Raw genomic sequence first — 17,500 nt, 5'->3', positions numbered from 1 at the left:
CACAGACGTGGTGACTGAACTTACTAAGCAACTGTTGATTGCAGGCGATGTGGTTCCAAGTGGCCCATTAACCGCGGCCACTCCTCAGGGACTTCAGATGCTTGTCGCGACCAAGGGTCTGCAGATTTCGGCTGGACTTGATGGACCGTCTTCGTGGCCGTGCGCCTATTGTACTGTAGTCGTAGGCTCAAGAAGCGCCCTCAATCGACATATCGCTAACATTCACTCGCCATACCGTACAACATTTACCTGTCATTTATGCAACGCCGCCGTCAGCCGGAAAGATCACCTCTGGAGACACATTCGCAGGTACTCGTCGGATTGCGACTGTCGTTCGCGAAATAGTGAGCTTGAAATTGAACTTGTCTGATAGTTTGTGAAAAAGAAACACGTTTTTGCTAGTAACATATTAACTTAATCAATATCGATGTTTCTTGGTGCTTACACAGCTACGCAGGCTTAGGGTCTGTATAACGGTATCGAAACGAATGCTTCGACAGCCTTTGGGCGTTTCGTTCGCCCCCTTCGTAACGTCCGGGTTGTTTCTATGAGTTTTTCACGTAGATTAGCTCGTGTCCCTTTGATTTGCTTTGCAAATTTGATTGCCAATAGCCAGATAGATATATTACGTTTTGGTATCATAACAGTTTAGTTATCTGTAAAACATTTTTATACGATCGATGAGCCTACTTGGCGGCTTCCATGCAAAAATTTCACGTTAAAAAGTTCATTAACTTGTTATTGTTTACAACAACGGCGTACCATCGAGATGACTTTTTATTTATTTTATTCATAGGATTCATTTTTGTATCGTTTATTTACTACTTATGTTTGTATGCATTTTTCAAAGTTATTTGGATTTTCTGTTTTCTTTTGTTGTGTTTTCGTCTCTTTTTTGATTTTGATGTTACCCCGAATCTTTCCATCACCTACGAACGCATGACCACGACTGACTATACAGGAAGCATCCGGATTCTCTACCAGCAGACATGGCTGGATCCTCATCGATGCCAGCTGATCTAATGCGCGTCGCTGGTATGATTTCGCCGCCGCCGACATCCGGGGGGTCTTCACCCCCACACGCCATTATCAGTGCACTATCAACAATTCCAACGTCCCTCGTTGTTACCCCTTCGCCACCAAGCACAGTTCCATGAGAAGAAAGTAGCTTAAACCTAACGGCTGGGACTTGGAAGATCCGAGAATCAGCCCTTGTTCGGCCGAATAACAACTGCCTACGAGCCAACAAACATTGATTTAGGAGCAACGCGCTTATGATAGATACATACTTATCACGTGTATAACAAACACATAGTTAACATACAATATTGTGCAGGAGCTACAAAGGGAAACGAGAATGTAAAACGACGATTGTATGACGACAGACACGAGCTGACGATTGCGACAACCATAAAAATTCAAGCGATTCATTAACGAGCAAAAGGGAAAATGTGAAACACGCTTGCTCTCTGCACATGATCGCCCAGCTTTTGTTCTTCCCACATTATGTGTCGAACTGAGACGGCTACCGGTGATGATGATCATGATCATGTTGATGATGGCGAAGATTATGATGCTGATAATGACGATGATGCTGACGTGGTATGTTTTTGGCCCTGCGATCGCGTCGCATGAGCCCGTGCTGTAACAGTGGTACGTGCCTTCCGTCCAATTCCTGTTCGATAGAGGAGCAGCGAGTTCACGGCGAAATCCCTGTTATAAGTACAGAGAGAGAGAGAGAGAGAGAGAGAGAGAGAGAGAGAGAGAGAGAGAGAACGAAAAATGAAGATTTAGCAGTGGAACTCGTAGCGCGACAGCCATCGAGTAGTTTTTGAATGGCACTGCCGCCGCAGTTTTCGTGTGCGCTTCTCTGACGAATGTTTGCCGGATGTGTGTGTATCACTCTGTGTGTGTGTGTGTGTGTATGTGTGTGTGTGTGTGTGTGTGTGTGTGTGTGTGTGTGTGTGTGCGTGTGTGTGTGCGTGTGTGTGTGTGTGTGCGTTGTGTGTGTCTTAAGCAAGATATTATTCGAGAGAGAAGTTGGAATAACAAGGGAATATATAGCAATATATATAACAAAAGAAGAGGGTAAAGGAGTACCTACGTTGTTGCGGCCTCTGTAATTGCTCGCTCGTCATGAGCGACAGAGTCTCGTTGATGACAGCATCCGACCGGAGTGGTGGGTTACCGTCGGTACCGCGGCGCCCAGAAGCGCATGGCCAGGGTAAGCCCTCTTTTCCAAGGAGTTCACCAACCCGACGGGGGCAGCAGAGCAGACTGTCGTCGTCGTAGAATTCCCCATCCTCCTCCTGCACCCCGTCCTCTGCCGATCCCCACCGCCGGCAGTAGTAGGTAGATTGGTTGGCAGCAATTGACTTCAGCAGGCTTCGTTCGTCACAGGACAAGCGTCGGCGATAGCCGCACTAGCGGTAGCTCGAACGTGCTTCAATAACCGCCAGCGAAGCATCGTTTGCCTCGGCGAAGCGGGGCAGGGCGCCGAGTACAGCGGCGGAGCTCCGACCGACCGTGTAGTTCACCAGCTAAGCCACATAACAACGACAGAGGACAAACTCCTTGTTCGCTGTCATCACGTCAACGAGCGGCAGAAATGGCAAGCTGTGGCAGCATTTTGACAAAGCAGACTTTATCAAGTACTCCCATTTCAACAACCATTGCTCTCATTATTGACAGTTAGTGAGCAGTGTGTGTTGAGTTGCGTTGTGAACCGCGGCTGTCTGCTGTAGCTGTTGTGTCGGCCGATCGTCACGCTGAGTCTCCGAGATCTATGGCAAATTATGGAGATAATTTGACTGAAATGTCCACATCGTCCCATGAAGCGTAGCAAAATGATCCACCCCGGTGCTGCTCTTCCCGTCTACTTCACCTACTATACGCCATGTACATTATTGTACATTTGCTTAGACTATCACTATGAATTACTATAATTAACCACTGCAGACGCGCTGGCAAAAGCGTATAGACAGACACGGAAGAGCAAACGTGTTTAGAGGCGGTACAAAGGATAGATTTAAGGCGAGAACGAGTTCAGGGGGCGAATAACCGCTACTAAAAATAGGCAAAAAGGGCAACAAGCAGTCTTGTCCTGTTGATTATCGGTGTGAGTGCAATATCGCTATATACAATAACAAACAGCACGTCGATACGAAGACGATTGTAATCGCTTGCTTGAGGACACACCGTTTCCGAAGCACACGGAAGACCAACGAAAGGTGTCCATGCTTGTTAACATGGACAGACGTCAGCCAGATCCGACCGACTCCAAGTACTCAACTCGAGTACGGAAGCGATTTCAAACAAAAATTAATGATGAACCTGCCTTGTATGAATTACGCAGACACTTTGCAAAAAAAAATCATCTATTCATTTATTTATTATATCAAAAAAAATAATAATACTAGCGAAATAGATAGACCAGTTAAGCAATATATATATATATATATATAACCTTGGTATATCATAATGTCACGTATAATCAATCCCTGCATGCCATTGCTTTGCAGCCTGCACTCATTGATTCCCAATCACTGAACTATCCAATGAAGTTAGTAGGAAGTGCAACGTAGTAACGTAACAATACACAGATATGTGTACACCTCCTTGTTTAAACGTATTTCGTGCGCGTCATTTTCGTTTTGGTTCTTTGCGGCTGAAACGGGACTGACTCCGAATATGTGCGGTCTTTCTGTTGCCTGCGCGTCCTTTGCGTTTATTCATCGTACGTGAGGATACGCTGCGCAATCTACAAAATCTACCAACGCAAATACGGCCGTGTCTCAATCGTCTGACGACACCCTCAAGACACGTTCTCAGTAACACCTCGATCGAATCGACGTGCCTAGTGATCCTTCGCATTCAGTTATATAGACATTGTTAGTCTCTCTGACTTCGGCATGTTAGCTGCAACGAGGTCATCAATGATTTTATCAAACAGCAATTGAATTGGGTGGCGCCGCCGCCTCCATAGAGGGCCAAACAGGTTTGACTAAGTTCAGGGTTTTTAGATGCGGTGCTTCTAGGGTCTGCTTGTGCGTAGACATCGATCGATCGTTCATTAATCCGATCTCACCTGCCATTGTTGTTTTCCCTTTCATGTTTCTAGTAATAACACGATTACGGTAGCTACAATTACGGTTACGATATTGTTACAGTCAAGTGTCAATGGCGAAGAAAAAAACTCGTTGATCTAGATGAAGCTTGGCACGTTTTAGTTACAGTTACTCTTTTGCGTCGTCTTGTTGTTGTTGTTGTAGTAGTAGCCTATTGATCCTATCACAGAAGGCCGAGTTTAGCGTTTAAGGGTAATAACGTATTTCAGTTCTGGTACGGCTCCGACTGAATGGCCGCGTCGAGTAAATTTTCGTCTATTTTTGAATGTGCACAAAATTATAGGAGAACAATAGACAATGGTAACGCAGTAGACTTTTATACCCCGTGAAGAAGCGCCGCATATGATTAACTATAGTTTTCAAGTGGGGCACCTTTATCCCGACAGAAGTGGATAGGCTTGCCTTGAATGAAGATCTTTTTGTTAAGTTTTAATGTATGCGCTGGATCACCAGAGAACAGTTGAAGAGTGAATGTAGGCTCTCCATTGGGACGCGTACCGGCAGGCATTTACCTAGTCATCAATTAACCAATATCATAATGATGATCAGAAAATAGAATTCATTATGTTTATTTTTTATTCATGCATTATAGAAAGCCTAACAATTCATTCATGTTTTCATAACTATAATGATATTGTATAATGATTATAGTTATGATTTGCAATTGCTTTTCTACAATCACACCTGGTCTCCTACAACAACGGCGCTAAATATATATATATATATATATTGTATATATATATATATATATGAAAGCGCAAACACACATAAATAATAACAATATTACGGGGTTCACGTATTAACTGACAGTTAAACTGTTAGACAACATGGTGTTACGCTAGAGTCTCGTAAAGCACCAATTCGACTGGTTTAAATAAAATCGAACCATATTCTGGGGGCCAACATTGAACGAATTTAGCCTCGATAAGACGGAACATGTCTACGTGAACTTATCTACTACTTGTATTCGTTAGATACGCTACGATTACGGTGCAGTCTGGTAAAAATATCAGAATCGCCTGAGACGCCGGGAGCAATACAGGGTGGCTATCGGACGCGTCGTTGGTAATACATGGCGCGTCAGTCTTTGTTGCCGCTGCTAACGCCATAAAGGGCAACTGTCGAACACGGCGAACATTTCTCACGATTGGAGTTAGGTTGCAGGTCAGATTAGGATAGCTGAGGAGAAGGTATCGGGGTGATCGACTCTGTTAAGGGCACGACCATACGAGACGAAGGTGCAATATGTCTTGCATGACCATGTTACGATCGTTGTCTTCATAACAATGCCAATTCTAAACCTAATCTATACCGGTATCTAGTAACAGTGTAAATATTGTACCCCCTCACGCGCATCTGTCGCATAGGGGAAATTGGCGATCTATTCTTGATGCGAAACCAGGATTCTTGATTTGAGGTCAGACCAAACGCATCGAATTCGGTGTTCGCCGCTGTTCCTTGCCCAACTTTCTAAAGCTAGAAGACAATAGGCGACCTGATAGGCGACAAGTAGTCTTTGTTTTGTCAATATAGTCAGAGTGCAATAGCACGAGCACGTATCCTTAAGTCAAAAGCAAGACCAGTCAAGTCAAGTAAACAGTAAAACAAATTTTCATCAACCTGCAGAGTATACACACTATATAGAAATATCTGCGCAGAAAAGTGCGTGTCTGTTAAGCGTTCAGCAGGCCGCTGAGAACCTACGTCGTACAATAATATTGTCGCAATAACATTATGACACGTGGCGGACGTTTTTAGCGCGTTCGCTGTCTGTGAATGAATAAGTGGCATTGTGTGGCCTGTACAAACAGGCATCTCTTGTAATTTGCTGATCGTCTACGAAAGATCGGGGGTGTCATCGATACTATGCCACCATACGCCCCCCACCCTCGCAACTGAACTAAGAGCGTGTCGAAAAGAAAAGGATGAGCTTTTTCATTTTCATATAATAATAATAATAATGACGATGATAATTTTTTTGTGCAAATAGACACGGCAATCATACGAGTGGGGTCTGCCTGTATATCGTCGTTGGCCGGGGCTATTCATGCTCGTAAATATGTGCTTGATCCCCAGTTAATTGAGCAAAGGCACTATAACGCAATACGACAAAACAAGAACATATATATGCAATTAATATATATATATATATATATATATATATATACGTGTGTATATATATATACGTGTATATATATATATATATATATATATATACAGTAATAATAAGTAACTATTATATTATTAGTACTAGTTGCGACGCTTAAAGATAGAAACAGGCGGGAAATAAATGTATAAATCGGAACAAAGTTAGCGCAAATGTGATGTATAGAGATCAGTACGATAGAGATAAATTACCAAAACCGCTGCATTTTTCTCGGATTCCTTTTCGAAATTAGCCGTGTGCATCATCGCCCGTTTGAGGGCGTATGTATTGAAAACGAAAGTGCGAACGTTCAGCGTTCTGTGCTTCCGTGAAAATTCGGATAGGTACGTATCGTATTGTTATTCCGTGGTGCATTTTGCTATACGATAAAAGATAGACATTTCTATTTGTTTCGTAAATCGATTGTGACGTTGATCGGCGATTAATTGGCACCGAAGCGAACGAGTGGCGTTTTTTAGTGTGCGATTTCTGTTTTGAACGAAGGACGTCCGCCAAAAACAAACCGGGCACAAATAATTGTGTTGAACAATTGTTTTTTTTTGCGCCTAGATGTAGAAATTTATGACAAATGGCAATAGTAAACATGCATCGTTCCCTAAAGTAACGAGTCCCAATAATAATTCAGAGTGATTAATATAATCCTTAACGAAACTACCTGTTCTGCACACCAATTTCCTGTGCAAGGGTAATAGAAGGGCTACGTTAGCAAATAGCAACGGATAGCACAACTACAAATGTATTCATATACTTATTTATATCTATAATGTTGTTACTATGATAAAGAGATATCTACGCATTCACATTTGGTATAACCTGTAATATAATTCAATGAACAGAATCGGAGCAACCGCGATCGAAAACAACAGGAAGGAGACAATGTTGAAATATAGCTACAGAATGAAAACCCGAAAACAGAAACGAATTATTGTTAACTAATAATTATAGCAATGATTACTCTTCGTATTGTGACAAATACAATGAAAAAAAAAACAAACAAAGTTACTTGTTTGCAGTACAAATCAATCCCAGTGCCTTGACAAAATAACACACACACACACACACACACACACATATATATACATATATATATATATATATATATATATACATATATATATATATATATATGATGAGACAAGACAGCAGGATCAAGACGTTTGGATTTTATAATTATATGCATAGTATAATATAATCATCACACACCCACACAACAAGAACAATGGTCGTGTTGTGATTAATGTATTTAATTTAAATAAAAATGCGAGTATGATCAGCATCCGTTAATCGATTGTTTTCGTTCAATTTTTTTTGCCCCGTTTGTTATAAACTACTACCTGGTTCTCTTGCTAGTTAGACGTTGCACGCTGTCGATTATATCAGAGCTCAGTATCGCGAGCAAATTTACGGTAGCAGGACACAAATACGTATTCATTGTGGAAAAAAGTATTTCCATACGTTTGCCTCGTCGCAAGAAATCCATTTTTCATTCAACTTAGCAAACTTGCGCTTTCTTAGCACAAATAATTCTATTGGGTGCTATGCTGCACTTGATAATATATTGAAAATGAACGGTCACAGTATCCGGGGCCGGGGATTATATGCGTTACAAATTCGTATGGGGCCTTGCGTGACTAAAATGTGACGATGTCTTACGTTGTACGTATTGAAAACGTTGGCGATCTTGAAGTCGACAAAATGCGTGGCATCGTTATGAACTTTAGAAAAGTAGTCGAGCAAAATAACGGGATAACCTTCGTGTCAAGGACTTCAGTAGACGTAGAAGCTACTTCATTTTTGAAACTGTGTAGATAATGAGAGTATTAAGAGGAAAAGGAGTTTGGGTCAAAGCTATACGTCGGACACGTTAGCCATTTTCCGAAGTACTGCACCAGTGGCAACCGGCATGTAAGTTCGGTTTAATTAACATCATATAGCACGAGAGCTCCCATAATACCCTAGCACGCTCTTCGATAGTTTTCGGTCGATTTTAGTGCATGGCCACTTCCTTTTTTATTGTCATTCGTCCAGCAGCATACCCATGAATCCAGCTCAGAAAGAGCGCTATAATCCACCGGCGACAACAATGAAACAGGAACTCAGACGAAACTCACGAACAGCAAGATCCGAAAGGAACCATTTAGACACCCACTTAGTTTTTGCATAAGTCACTTAGTTATTGAACGCTATTGAAATGAACTGTCTTTAAGGTCTACCCTTGATTGATCACTAGTGAGTGATTCACGTAGTAAGATAGTGGCAAACGTCGATCCTTACATGCTGCCAGAAGACCATCAAATATTTCCCATAAGCAGCTAGCGATATAATTTTGTCAGAAAGAGATTATCTTTTCGTTTCTGTCTACTATTGCCTATACCCAAAATAAACGCTGGTCAGTGACCTTTGTTCTCCTTGTAAACCTTCGTTACAGGGTATGGCCAAACGAACTTCGTTTAAATAAAACACAACGCTATCCGTGATTTTATATAAAAAGAAAACAAAAAACTTCGCCGAGGATTGTCCATTCTACGATAACGAACATCCTTTCCGATTGATACAGCGCACTGTCTGCCTGGAGAGGCATCTTACCCTCGCCTCCGTCTGTGCCTCTTGCCTAGGGGCGCAGTGGAAGGCCTACAGCTGATTCAAAATTAAGGGGGGTGGTCAGATGTAAGCAGTGACGTCACCACTCAAATGACTCAACCTCTTCCCACTTTTCGTCAACCTCCTCTATGACGCCTCTCGCATTTGTTTTTGGGGGGGAGGGAGGGGGGGAGGGTCATGTATGCCAACAGTCTGCTGACCAGCTTTGACAGTGACACCGTTAGACCCGGCCTTGGTTTAGCCGTGTGCCGCTCTCGTCCTGGAGAGAGAGCCCGTGCAATGGGAACTCCCTGTAGGGAACGTGCTACTGCCCTCTTTTAAAACAACTTTAGCAGATTAGGTGGCAGTGTAGTGAGGTAATTTCAAGAGCGAGAGACATGGTAAGCAGGCGACGGTAGAGTCTAACATTCTACGGGTCCGTCTATCTCAGTCTACCTCTGTGCCTTCGGCGGCGATATCTCGACTAGCAATTGGAACAAAACGAGGGGGAGAGGTAGTCTGCTCAGGCGGCTGCGGCTGTCCACTTGCCCCTCGCAGTGCCCTCACTGTTTCTGCTGCCACCCACTCTCAGCGCCTGCACCTACATAGGCAAGAAAAGCTAGTAGAGTTTTAACCGAGTGCGGAATGCCAAGCCAACGAGTAGTGTGAGGGCAACTGCGAGTGAAGCAACAGCAGTAACAGCGGGAGCTAGAGCAGCGCGGTAGAGCCCGGAGTGAAGTGGGGTCGCCCTGGTATTAACCAGCGCCGGAGAGGAGTGTGCTAGCAGTCCACAACGCAACCTGAACGAAGGTTTGTCCGTTCACCGTCACCACAACAACAACAGTAGGGTTGCGCCCTCAGCGCGTGTGTTCGTGAGACGTGTGTGGCGGTGGTGGGGGGACGTGACGACAAACCAGCGTTCACTTGTGCCCCTTGTGCTTCCAGCCTAGCGATATGTCGACTTCGGAAGACCAGGAAGGCCCATCGTAATCAGTCTTTTTTGGCCTGCGCTAGTGAGGTGCACGATCAAGCGACCGGATGCATCGGGCGCAGCGGGAGGTGTCCGCCACCGCTCCCGCGTTAGGCCTAAGCGACCCGGGAAGACTGCGTCTCTAGGGCCGCCGTACAGGCGCACGGCGACGACGCGAAAAAGATCGGGGAGCGTGGCTGAACCGTGAGCACGGGTCCGCTTCGAACATTCGGCGGATCCAACAGGCGGCGGGTGGCGACGGCAAAGATAACGTCACGCCATCATAAAGCGCACACGATAGCGTTCATCCATGACGATGAGTTGCGGGCAGCTGCCTACCCAGGTGATCCTGGTGCCGCAGCTGAGCACCGAGCTCCTCAAAGAAGGCGCGGGTCAGGTGCAATATCTCTCGCTCAGTGAGGAACAACTCCAGCGACTCACGGCGGGTTCGGCCGCCGCGCTGCTCAAAGCGCCTACATCCGACAGTAAACTCCAGGTGAGTGCAAATAAGACGGGATTGCGGAGACTGCAGCGTTTAATAACGACAGTGGAAAAAGGAACTTATGCGGGTACAATTCAGCTAAATGTATTGTTATTTTCGGCCTTTGCACTAGTGTTCAGTGAACAGCCGGAGTACTGCAAAAGGGTCAGAATATTGCTATGGTATGTTTGTTTACAATGGGTTGGTGGAGGACGTTATTTGGAAGTTTACTGAATTTTAGCAAGAGAACTTGATTGAATCATTGGTCAAATCTAGCTATTGCGTAGTTTCTCAAATACTATCGAATCACTTTGGGCCTGACCAAAAACACTTTGTCGCAGAAGTCCTGTGCCGTTCCCTTCAATCCGCCGCTACCTGAGACGAAGGGAAATGATCATATTGTTTTGCACCTCGATGACTTGTTTAAATATATTTCGTTATTGGAGCCACGATATTACATTCTCTCAGGATAATCATATAGCCGATAACTTAGTACTTTATTGATTCCCAAGCGTAGGTCGACACAAATGGTGTTAGAAAGCAGAATTGTTTGGTAGAGAAGTAGGTCGTTTGGAATACATCGGATGTTAATATGCCGAATTGAAATGTTAATAGTAATAAAAGTAAACCTTGCATTTTTGAAGCTCTTTAAAATTCCGCCATTTGTACACGTGATTTCGTGTGTCATACTGAGTGTTCCTGTCTAAATGACAAACCTATTGCAATTTTCAACTAATTGTTACTAGATATTCCTGCATCCTCAACGCGCATAACTGGCAAAGTCTCTGCCAATGTATCTGTAGCAGCTAAGTTCATAGATACTTGCGGATTTGACTTTTTTCTTTTTAGTTCAGTAGAAACGCTCTGCTGCATCCCTTACAAAAACTAACTGTCATATTTCTCCGGATTTAGAATGAAAGATAGAGATGTAAGATGACAAAAGACAAACAGATGAGCTCTGATTTAAAACGTTTCATTATTGGATTTTTTACTTGACACCAATATCCGTTACAATAGGAAAATCAAGTAATCGACTTCCTAGCGCTGAATGAAGAGGTGCAATTCATCAAAACGGAGTCGTGCGCCCCCTCGCCGTCGGGTGCAGGGGGAGACGACTTTAGCGGGGCTGGAGGCCCCGGTGACGTTGATGATGAAGTGTCGGACGTGAATGACGTTGCCGAGGTGATGAACTCGTTCGACGCATCGCCCCTTCTTCACGAAACCAGTAAAGATGTCGCCCTCAGTACACTGCAGCACTCGACGCATCACCGTGAGCACCCAAGCAACCTTGTTCTTGCTGACGAAAACGCCGGTTAGTTCGATATAATAAGCAACCGATAACTTTCAGATGAAAATACAGTACGTTTTTAGAAGTAAAATAGGAGATATTGTCTATTGAAGATGTTTTTATACGCTTTGTCGATCGATACATTGTATTTAGGAGAAAAACGGTTTCTTCACTTATGATTGTTCCACCATGGTGCACAAGAAATGTTCTTTGCGTATGGTATTCTACAATACGAAGATGACTATACGTTGTAGCAACAAATGCTGCAAAATCTATGTTAAAATCTTCCCTGTTACCATTAAACGTGCTATGAGACCCTCATCATTGGCCTGTGGCAGATAACTAAGCACTCATTTGTGCTGATATGTATGGGTTCGTTACTTTCAGGAGCGTCAAATGGTGAATATGATACGGAAGATCTTCTGTTGGCACAGCTGCAGGCGCAAACACAACACGGGCCTGTGGCCACAGTTCAGGTGCAGGTATCAACTGGACATATACCAGAGACGTCCGGCGAAGATGGTGCAGAAATGGACGATGACGAGAGAGCTGCTTCAGAATACCTTAACGATGGACAGTTGTACCTTGAAAAATCAAAACGACAGGTTCAAGTTCAGCTCTTACATGGTCACCCCCACCAACAACAGCAAGCGAATCAGCAACAGCAAATAGTCATTGCGTCTTCAGCTGCCCAGGCGGATCCGAAGTGCGAGGAGCAGGCAAGAATAATAATAACGACAATAACAACATGACAGTAGTATTAATTAATGAAAACTGAATACTGTAAAAAGTTAAAAAGTGATTTTATTTTGAGCGAACGATCTTAATATTTAATGGCGTGACGCACCTGCCTCTATTGAACAGGTCACCGAATTTGTTGAAAACTAACATCCTCTACATTGGTATTATGCAATCTAACCGTCCCTCAGATGGATTGTACAAGCACAAATTTGGGTGAAACATCGCCGGTCGGTCGAGATGCCAGCGTGGTCTCAGTGAGCTGCTCAACGGAAACTGCCACGGAAGTAGCCGAGGTGACCTCGACAACACTGGAACCAACGGCCGGCTCACCTTTAACCCCACCCGCGCCCCCAAACGGCGCCCAGACTCAGCCCTCGGTGCCCCAAACCCAAAGAACGCAGCAGCAAGTACAACAGCAGCAGCAGCAGCAACCTGCTAATGCCGTCACTGTAACCTCAATAACAAATGCTGCACAGGCGAGCCAGTCACAGCCACCTACAGTCAAGTATATATAGTTTATTATCTATTTACATTAATTGAAAAAACAAAGCGAACAATGCTCAAACATTTATTGATGAGTAGGAAAACGAGTGCCACTTTAGCTAGAGTGTACACGCGTTTGAATCTACGTACACGTACTTGGTGGAAGAGATGTAGTACTACTTGACTTCCTTTCAGCATCGTCGACGCTGTTGTGTCGGCCTCCAGTCCGTCTATGGTTCAGTCGGTGTCCTGTCTTGAGAGCAAAATCCGAGTACTAAGCCTTAACGGTGTATCCGGTACATCCGGCCACCATGTGCTTAACGTGGCTTCCGCAGGAGAGCCTGTGCTATTCGGAAATATACTTCTCGTGCCTGAGACGCCAACCGTCAAGCTACAGGTAACAGGATGACCATCAAAAAGTAAACCCACTGTACTATGAGGCACGCGACCCATTTACAAGATCGGGGTCAGTTTTTCTGAGCGCAGTGCTCATTAACGTTATAATTCTCACCTAATCGTCGAGTTATCGTTCAAACGGAATTGTCTCAGAAAGCACTAACGACTTTCGGTTTTTTTAAAGACTCTTTGACAGCATTGTCTCTATGTTCTTGTGACGTTTAATCAACTACGTGTTTTTGTCATTTCTTTTTTTCTGTCGGACGATTTCCAAGCGTAGATTGTTCAGGAGGATGGCAGTGCAGTAAAGGAGTTGAGCGTTCGCGGCGTCGGCAGCGAGGGTTCACTGACGCTGAATCAAGCTCAGTTGTCGCTTGGCTCTCTGGGGCTAAGCGGACTTAATGGGTTAAATGGGCTGAGTCTAGGCAATATCTCGCTGCTTGGTCAAGGCCTGGCTTTACAAACTGGACACGGCGGAGCACTGACAACCGTTGGAGGAATGGGCAGCGGAGGCGGGGTCGGATGTCCAGGATCAGACAAAAAGGCCCAGAAGCCTTTTCAGTGCAAGCTATGTACAGCCACATTTAATCGGCTAGGTCGGTTTTCTGTATTAGTATAGCAATCCCGAAAATAACATTGTATCCAATTTTGTATCCTCAAATGATTTAGCACTAGTTACCTACATGATAGCTAGACTACATACACTGATAGTGAGCTAGAGTGAGCTTGCCTCATCGTCTTTGTTGGTTACGGATGGCACTGTTGCAATAGGCAATTATACTCGACATCAGAAGATTCACACGGTTCGTTCTGAAGAAGACGAGCGTTTCCACTGTGATGAATGCGGCAAGAGTTTCATTCAGCGGTGCGACCTCACGAGACACCTGCACGTTCACGCAGGAACCGAGCCTCATCGTTGCGACATTTGCGGAAAAGGGTAACTACTGAAACATTTTTAACGGCCATAAGCTTTATGGGGATATAATTGTTTTATACTCTTTTTGGAAACAGTGAGAGATTCTTATACCACGACCGCATATTATTTTTGATAGGGTATACTGTCGCTTATGACTGACGATAGGCAAATCAGTTTGCATTTAAGCCGAATCTGGTCTTAAATATTTCCTGCAACTCTAAAGTATTAAGTCCTTACGGTTGGACAGATGTAAGGGCCTCTTGAGTTTTTAATAATTACTGCAGTCGCCGGTAGGCCAAATTAGAACAGACCGTATAGACAAAGGCTAAGCAAATTCCTTTCACTACTTATATCTTAAATTAAGTGCTCCCGATGTTTCTGCTGTGACCGTCGCTTCTGTTTCAGCTACATTCGTCACTCGGACCTAGTAACGCACCAGAGATTTCATAATAAGGAGAAGCCATTTCTCTGTCAACATTGTCCAAAGGGCTTTTCGCAACGTGGGGACCTAAATCGTCACTTGCGATCGATCCATCTGCAGATCCGCCCATTGACTTGCTCCCACTGCCAGAAAAAATTTGCCAAAGAAGCCACCCTTATGAGACACATGCGTACCTCTCACAGAGACATTGTGCTCAGACAAGCAAACAGGTATGAAAAGCTTCTGATCTGCGAATAGCAGTTGTGACATCCTTTTGCCAAGTATAGCAATGTTCCGTGTGCAGAAGAGTTCACTTTAAAGATATCTATCTTGCTGTGAATATGGCATGTTTTCTTTGTTTTCGTATAATACGCGTGGCGTGTTATTTGCTCATGTGCTACGCATTATATTATCTACATGGCAGAACGGCTTAATTTATAGTTCAAAATGACAAGAACATTACGAGCATTAATTAACAATATAAACCATAGATCTTGTCACGTAATGTCGATGATAATTACAATTGTGGTTTCAATGAGTCTTATGCATCGATCGGCTGGTTTTCAGTCATGGGGAGACGTCGGTTTCGGAAGCGCTTATCACTGGCACGGGCGACATATGCACACCGACGACACTTGGCGAACGCCAGGATTAGCAGTGAACCTCTCAAATCTACGTAAAAGATTATGAAGCAACCGGCTTAACTAAGCCTATAAAAATTGGCCGACGCCGACGATATGGCCCGAGTAACAGTGTAGTCAGCAAACCCCCGCTTGTTTCTTCCTTTACGAGAGAGAAAATGACGATTCGAAATGCACCGATTCATCATCTCGAAACAGAACGTACGTTTCATCGTATTAAGTTCCTTAATGAATCAATAGAGCGTAGTTCAACTGCAGGCCCCTTCCTGCCGAGGCAGTATGAACTCGGTGACGTAGCACAAATTGAGTGTGGCGTTGCTTTTCGTGTAGTCTTAAACACATAATCAGAATTATGAATATATTGTATACTAGCTAGTTAGTAAAAAGCATATGTTTACGCTTTCAAACTCTAGCAAAATGATCAGTACTTAGTTTTTCGTAACACTCGACAAACCATCATATGCGAACTCGAGGGAATGGCACGTATATCATTCACTGGACAGTTAACCGATCGAGAATCATCTGTATAAGTCGAGAAATCGAAGGAACGCCTCAAACATAGATCAGCCCCCATGCCCCAACAGCAATAGCATCTACAACATCGACAATGCCAACAACCTAAAAAGAATAGGCTAACGACCATGTAACCTGATTATGGTGTTCGAAGAACCTGTATAATTCTGCAGATGCCTTATGTGCACTACGTAAGATACAGGGACGTAAATACAAATAACATATCAAGATCCAGTAAGTTCGTATGTAGCACTACGCAAACCGGCACTATCATGGCAAACTAACTAGACAGGCGCGAAGCTGTTTTGCATGCCCGAAAGTCTGCATCTCTCATGACAAACGATATTTGCAACGTACAACCTGAAAACAGGCCCAATTAGGTTTACCTTTTTAGCTTCGCTACGAAGGTAACTTCGCTGGCCTTGGTGCCACGACTCAGTCACACTACTCCGATTGTACAATGAATTCTTCCTGCAATAAAAAGCGGAACCCCTCGGGCGTATCCAAGAACTAAGCTCCAGTCCTATGCTAACAGGAAAAAAACAGACGTGCTGAACATATAACATCACAATCGGGTAATCGGAGAAACATTATCGAAAACAAGAAAATCACCCAAAATACTTAGTCTTCGGATACGTTAGACGTAAATGCAGAACTATCTAGTAGCAGAACTGACACCGTAAGGTATCGAGGTGTATAGTGTCCAGCGCAAAGTAAAGATGAAATCTGTACGATCTCTGTATAGGAAAAAAGCAAAGTTCTAGAAAGCAGTTTAGAGGCGTCAGCAAGAGGCGAGCTAGTCTTGTATGTTGTATATTAAACACTGAGTCGGAAGGACAAATAGGCAGACAACAGTTTAAGGACAAGCCTTCACATAATAGGCGCACTACGTGACGCAAAATATGAATAGATAACAAGAACGCGGCTGAAAGAGAAAATGAACGGCGATGGGGTCGCCGCCACACAGAACATTAACTAATACAACAAATTAAGCAGATATGTGATCATCTCCCGTAGATGTCTAGCGATGCCACCGTGACATGAAGCTGATACAAAGGAAAGCACGACAAATAGGATGACAATTTATGACGGCGACAACAGTGGCAAAACGATGTCGTAATTAAGGTCAATAACTGTAAACAAACCCTCTGATGATGCTGGTATCGATGATGTTGTTCTTAGTAGAACAAATTCTATCTACTGAGTATAATTTCGACTTATATTCCTATTACTAGTAACACAATTATTATTGAATTATTACGAGTTTATATTTGTATTGTGAATGTTATATTCGAGCAATGAGGGTGTCTTTCAAGTAGGACTCAAACTTTTGAAGTGCCCGCAATCGGACACGATCCATCAATCCTATGGGCAGGTCCTAAGTTGACCCTAAGATAATCGCATCGAGCCAATCATTTCAGCAGATTTGACCAACAGCAGGTTTTGCTTGTTGGTAGATTAATATCCCATGAGTCAATCATAGACATAGTCAATCATATACACAGATAATCAATATATGTGAATACAACACCTACGTGAGAACCACCTCAACTGATGCACGATGGAGATCCTGAAATTGGCATTTCCGCTAATTGCAAAGAACACCCAAGTACGAAAAAAGAACAGTTAAATCGACAATAAGGCATCGTCCAATAACAGCATCGATCAAAAAGCTAAAGGCACTGATTTCTACACAGAGATTATATATAATATACGAAAATGAAAACTGTCGGTATATACACCATACGAAAACAGAAATCAGATGCTTTCTAATAG

At 43.6% G+C, this 17,500-nt stretch overlaps 2 protein-coding genes across 2 annotated transcripts in view; both read left to right on the top strand.

The window, feature by feature from the left end:
• The window catches only part of LOC111251309 (uncharacterized), a 16,796-nt gene extending 9,218 nt beyond the window's left edge, over window positions 1–7,578 (top strand). Inside the window, exons 2-3 of the mRNA XM_086991271.1 lie at window positions 45–309; window positions 962–7,578. Coding sequence (XP_086847397.1) covers window positions 45–309; window positions 962–1,157 — 461 coding nt within the window. The 3' untranslated portion in view covers window positions 1,158–7,578. The remainder of the gene's footprint in view (window positions 1–44; window positions 310–961) is intronic.
• Window positions 7,579–9,116: 1,538 nt separating this feature from the next.
• LOC111251820 (uncharacterized) overlaps window positions 9,117–17,500 on the top strand; it is a 13,192-nt gene continuing 4,808 nt past the window's right edge. Inside the window, exons 1-9 of the mRNA XM_022808852.2 lie at window positions 9,117–10,340; window positions 11,343–11,637; window positions 12,001–12,332; window positions 12,543–12,859; window positions 13,033–13,234; window positions 13,514–13,829; window positions 14,005–14,170; window positions 14,555–14,800; window positions 15,138–17,500. The exon at window positions 15,138–17,500 is cut by the window's right edge and continues 4,808 nt beyond it. Of these exons, the coding sequence (XP_022664587.1) occupies window positions 10,155–10,340; window positions 11,343–11,637; window positions 12,001–12,332; window positions 12,543–12,859; window positions 13,033–13,234; window positions 13,514–13,829; window positions 14,005–14,170; window positions 14,555–14,800; window positions 15,138–15,225 (2,148 nt within the window). The 5' untranslated portion in view covers window positions 9,117–10,154 and the 3' untranslated portion in view covers window positions 15,226–17,500. The remainder of the gene's footprint in view (window positions 10,341–11,342; window positions 11,638–12,000; window positions 12,333–12,542; window positions 12,860–13,032; window positions 13,235–13,513; window positions 13,830–14,004; window positions 14,171–14,554; window positions 14,801–15,137) is intronic.

Source organism: Varroa destructor, unplaced genomic scaffold, assembly GCF_002443255.2.
Source record: "Varroa destructor unplaced genomic scaffold, Vdes_3.0 BEIS01000005.1, whole genome shotgun sequence".
Lineage (NCBI taxonomy): Eukaryota > Metazoa > Arthropoda > Arachnida > Mesostigmata > Varroidae > Varroa > Varroa destructor.
This window is presented reverse-complemented; position numbering and strand designations above follow the sequence as displayed.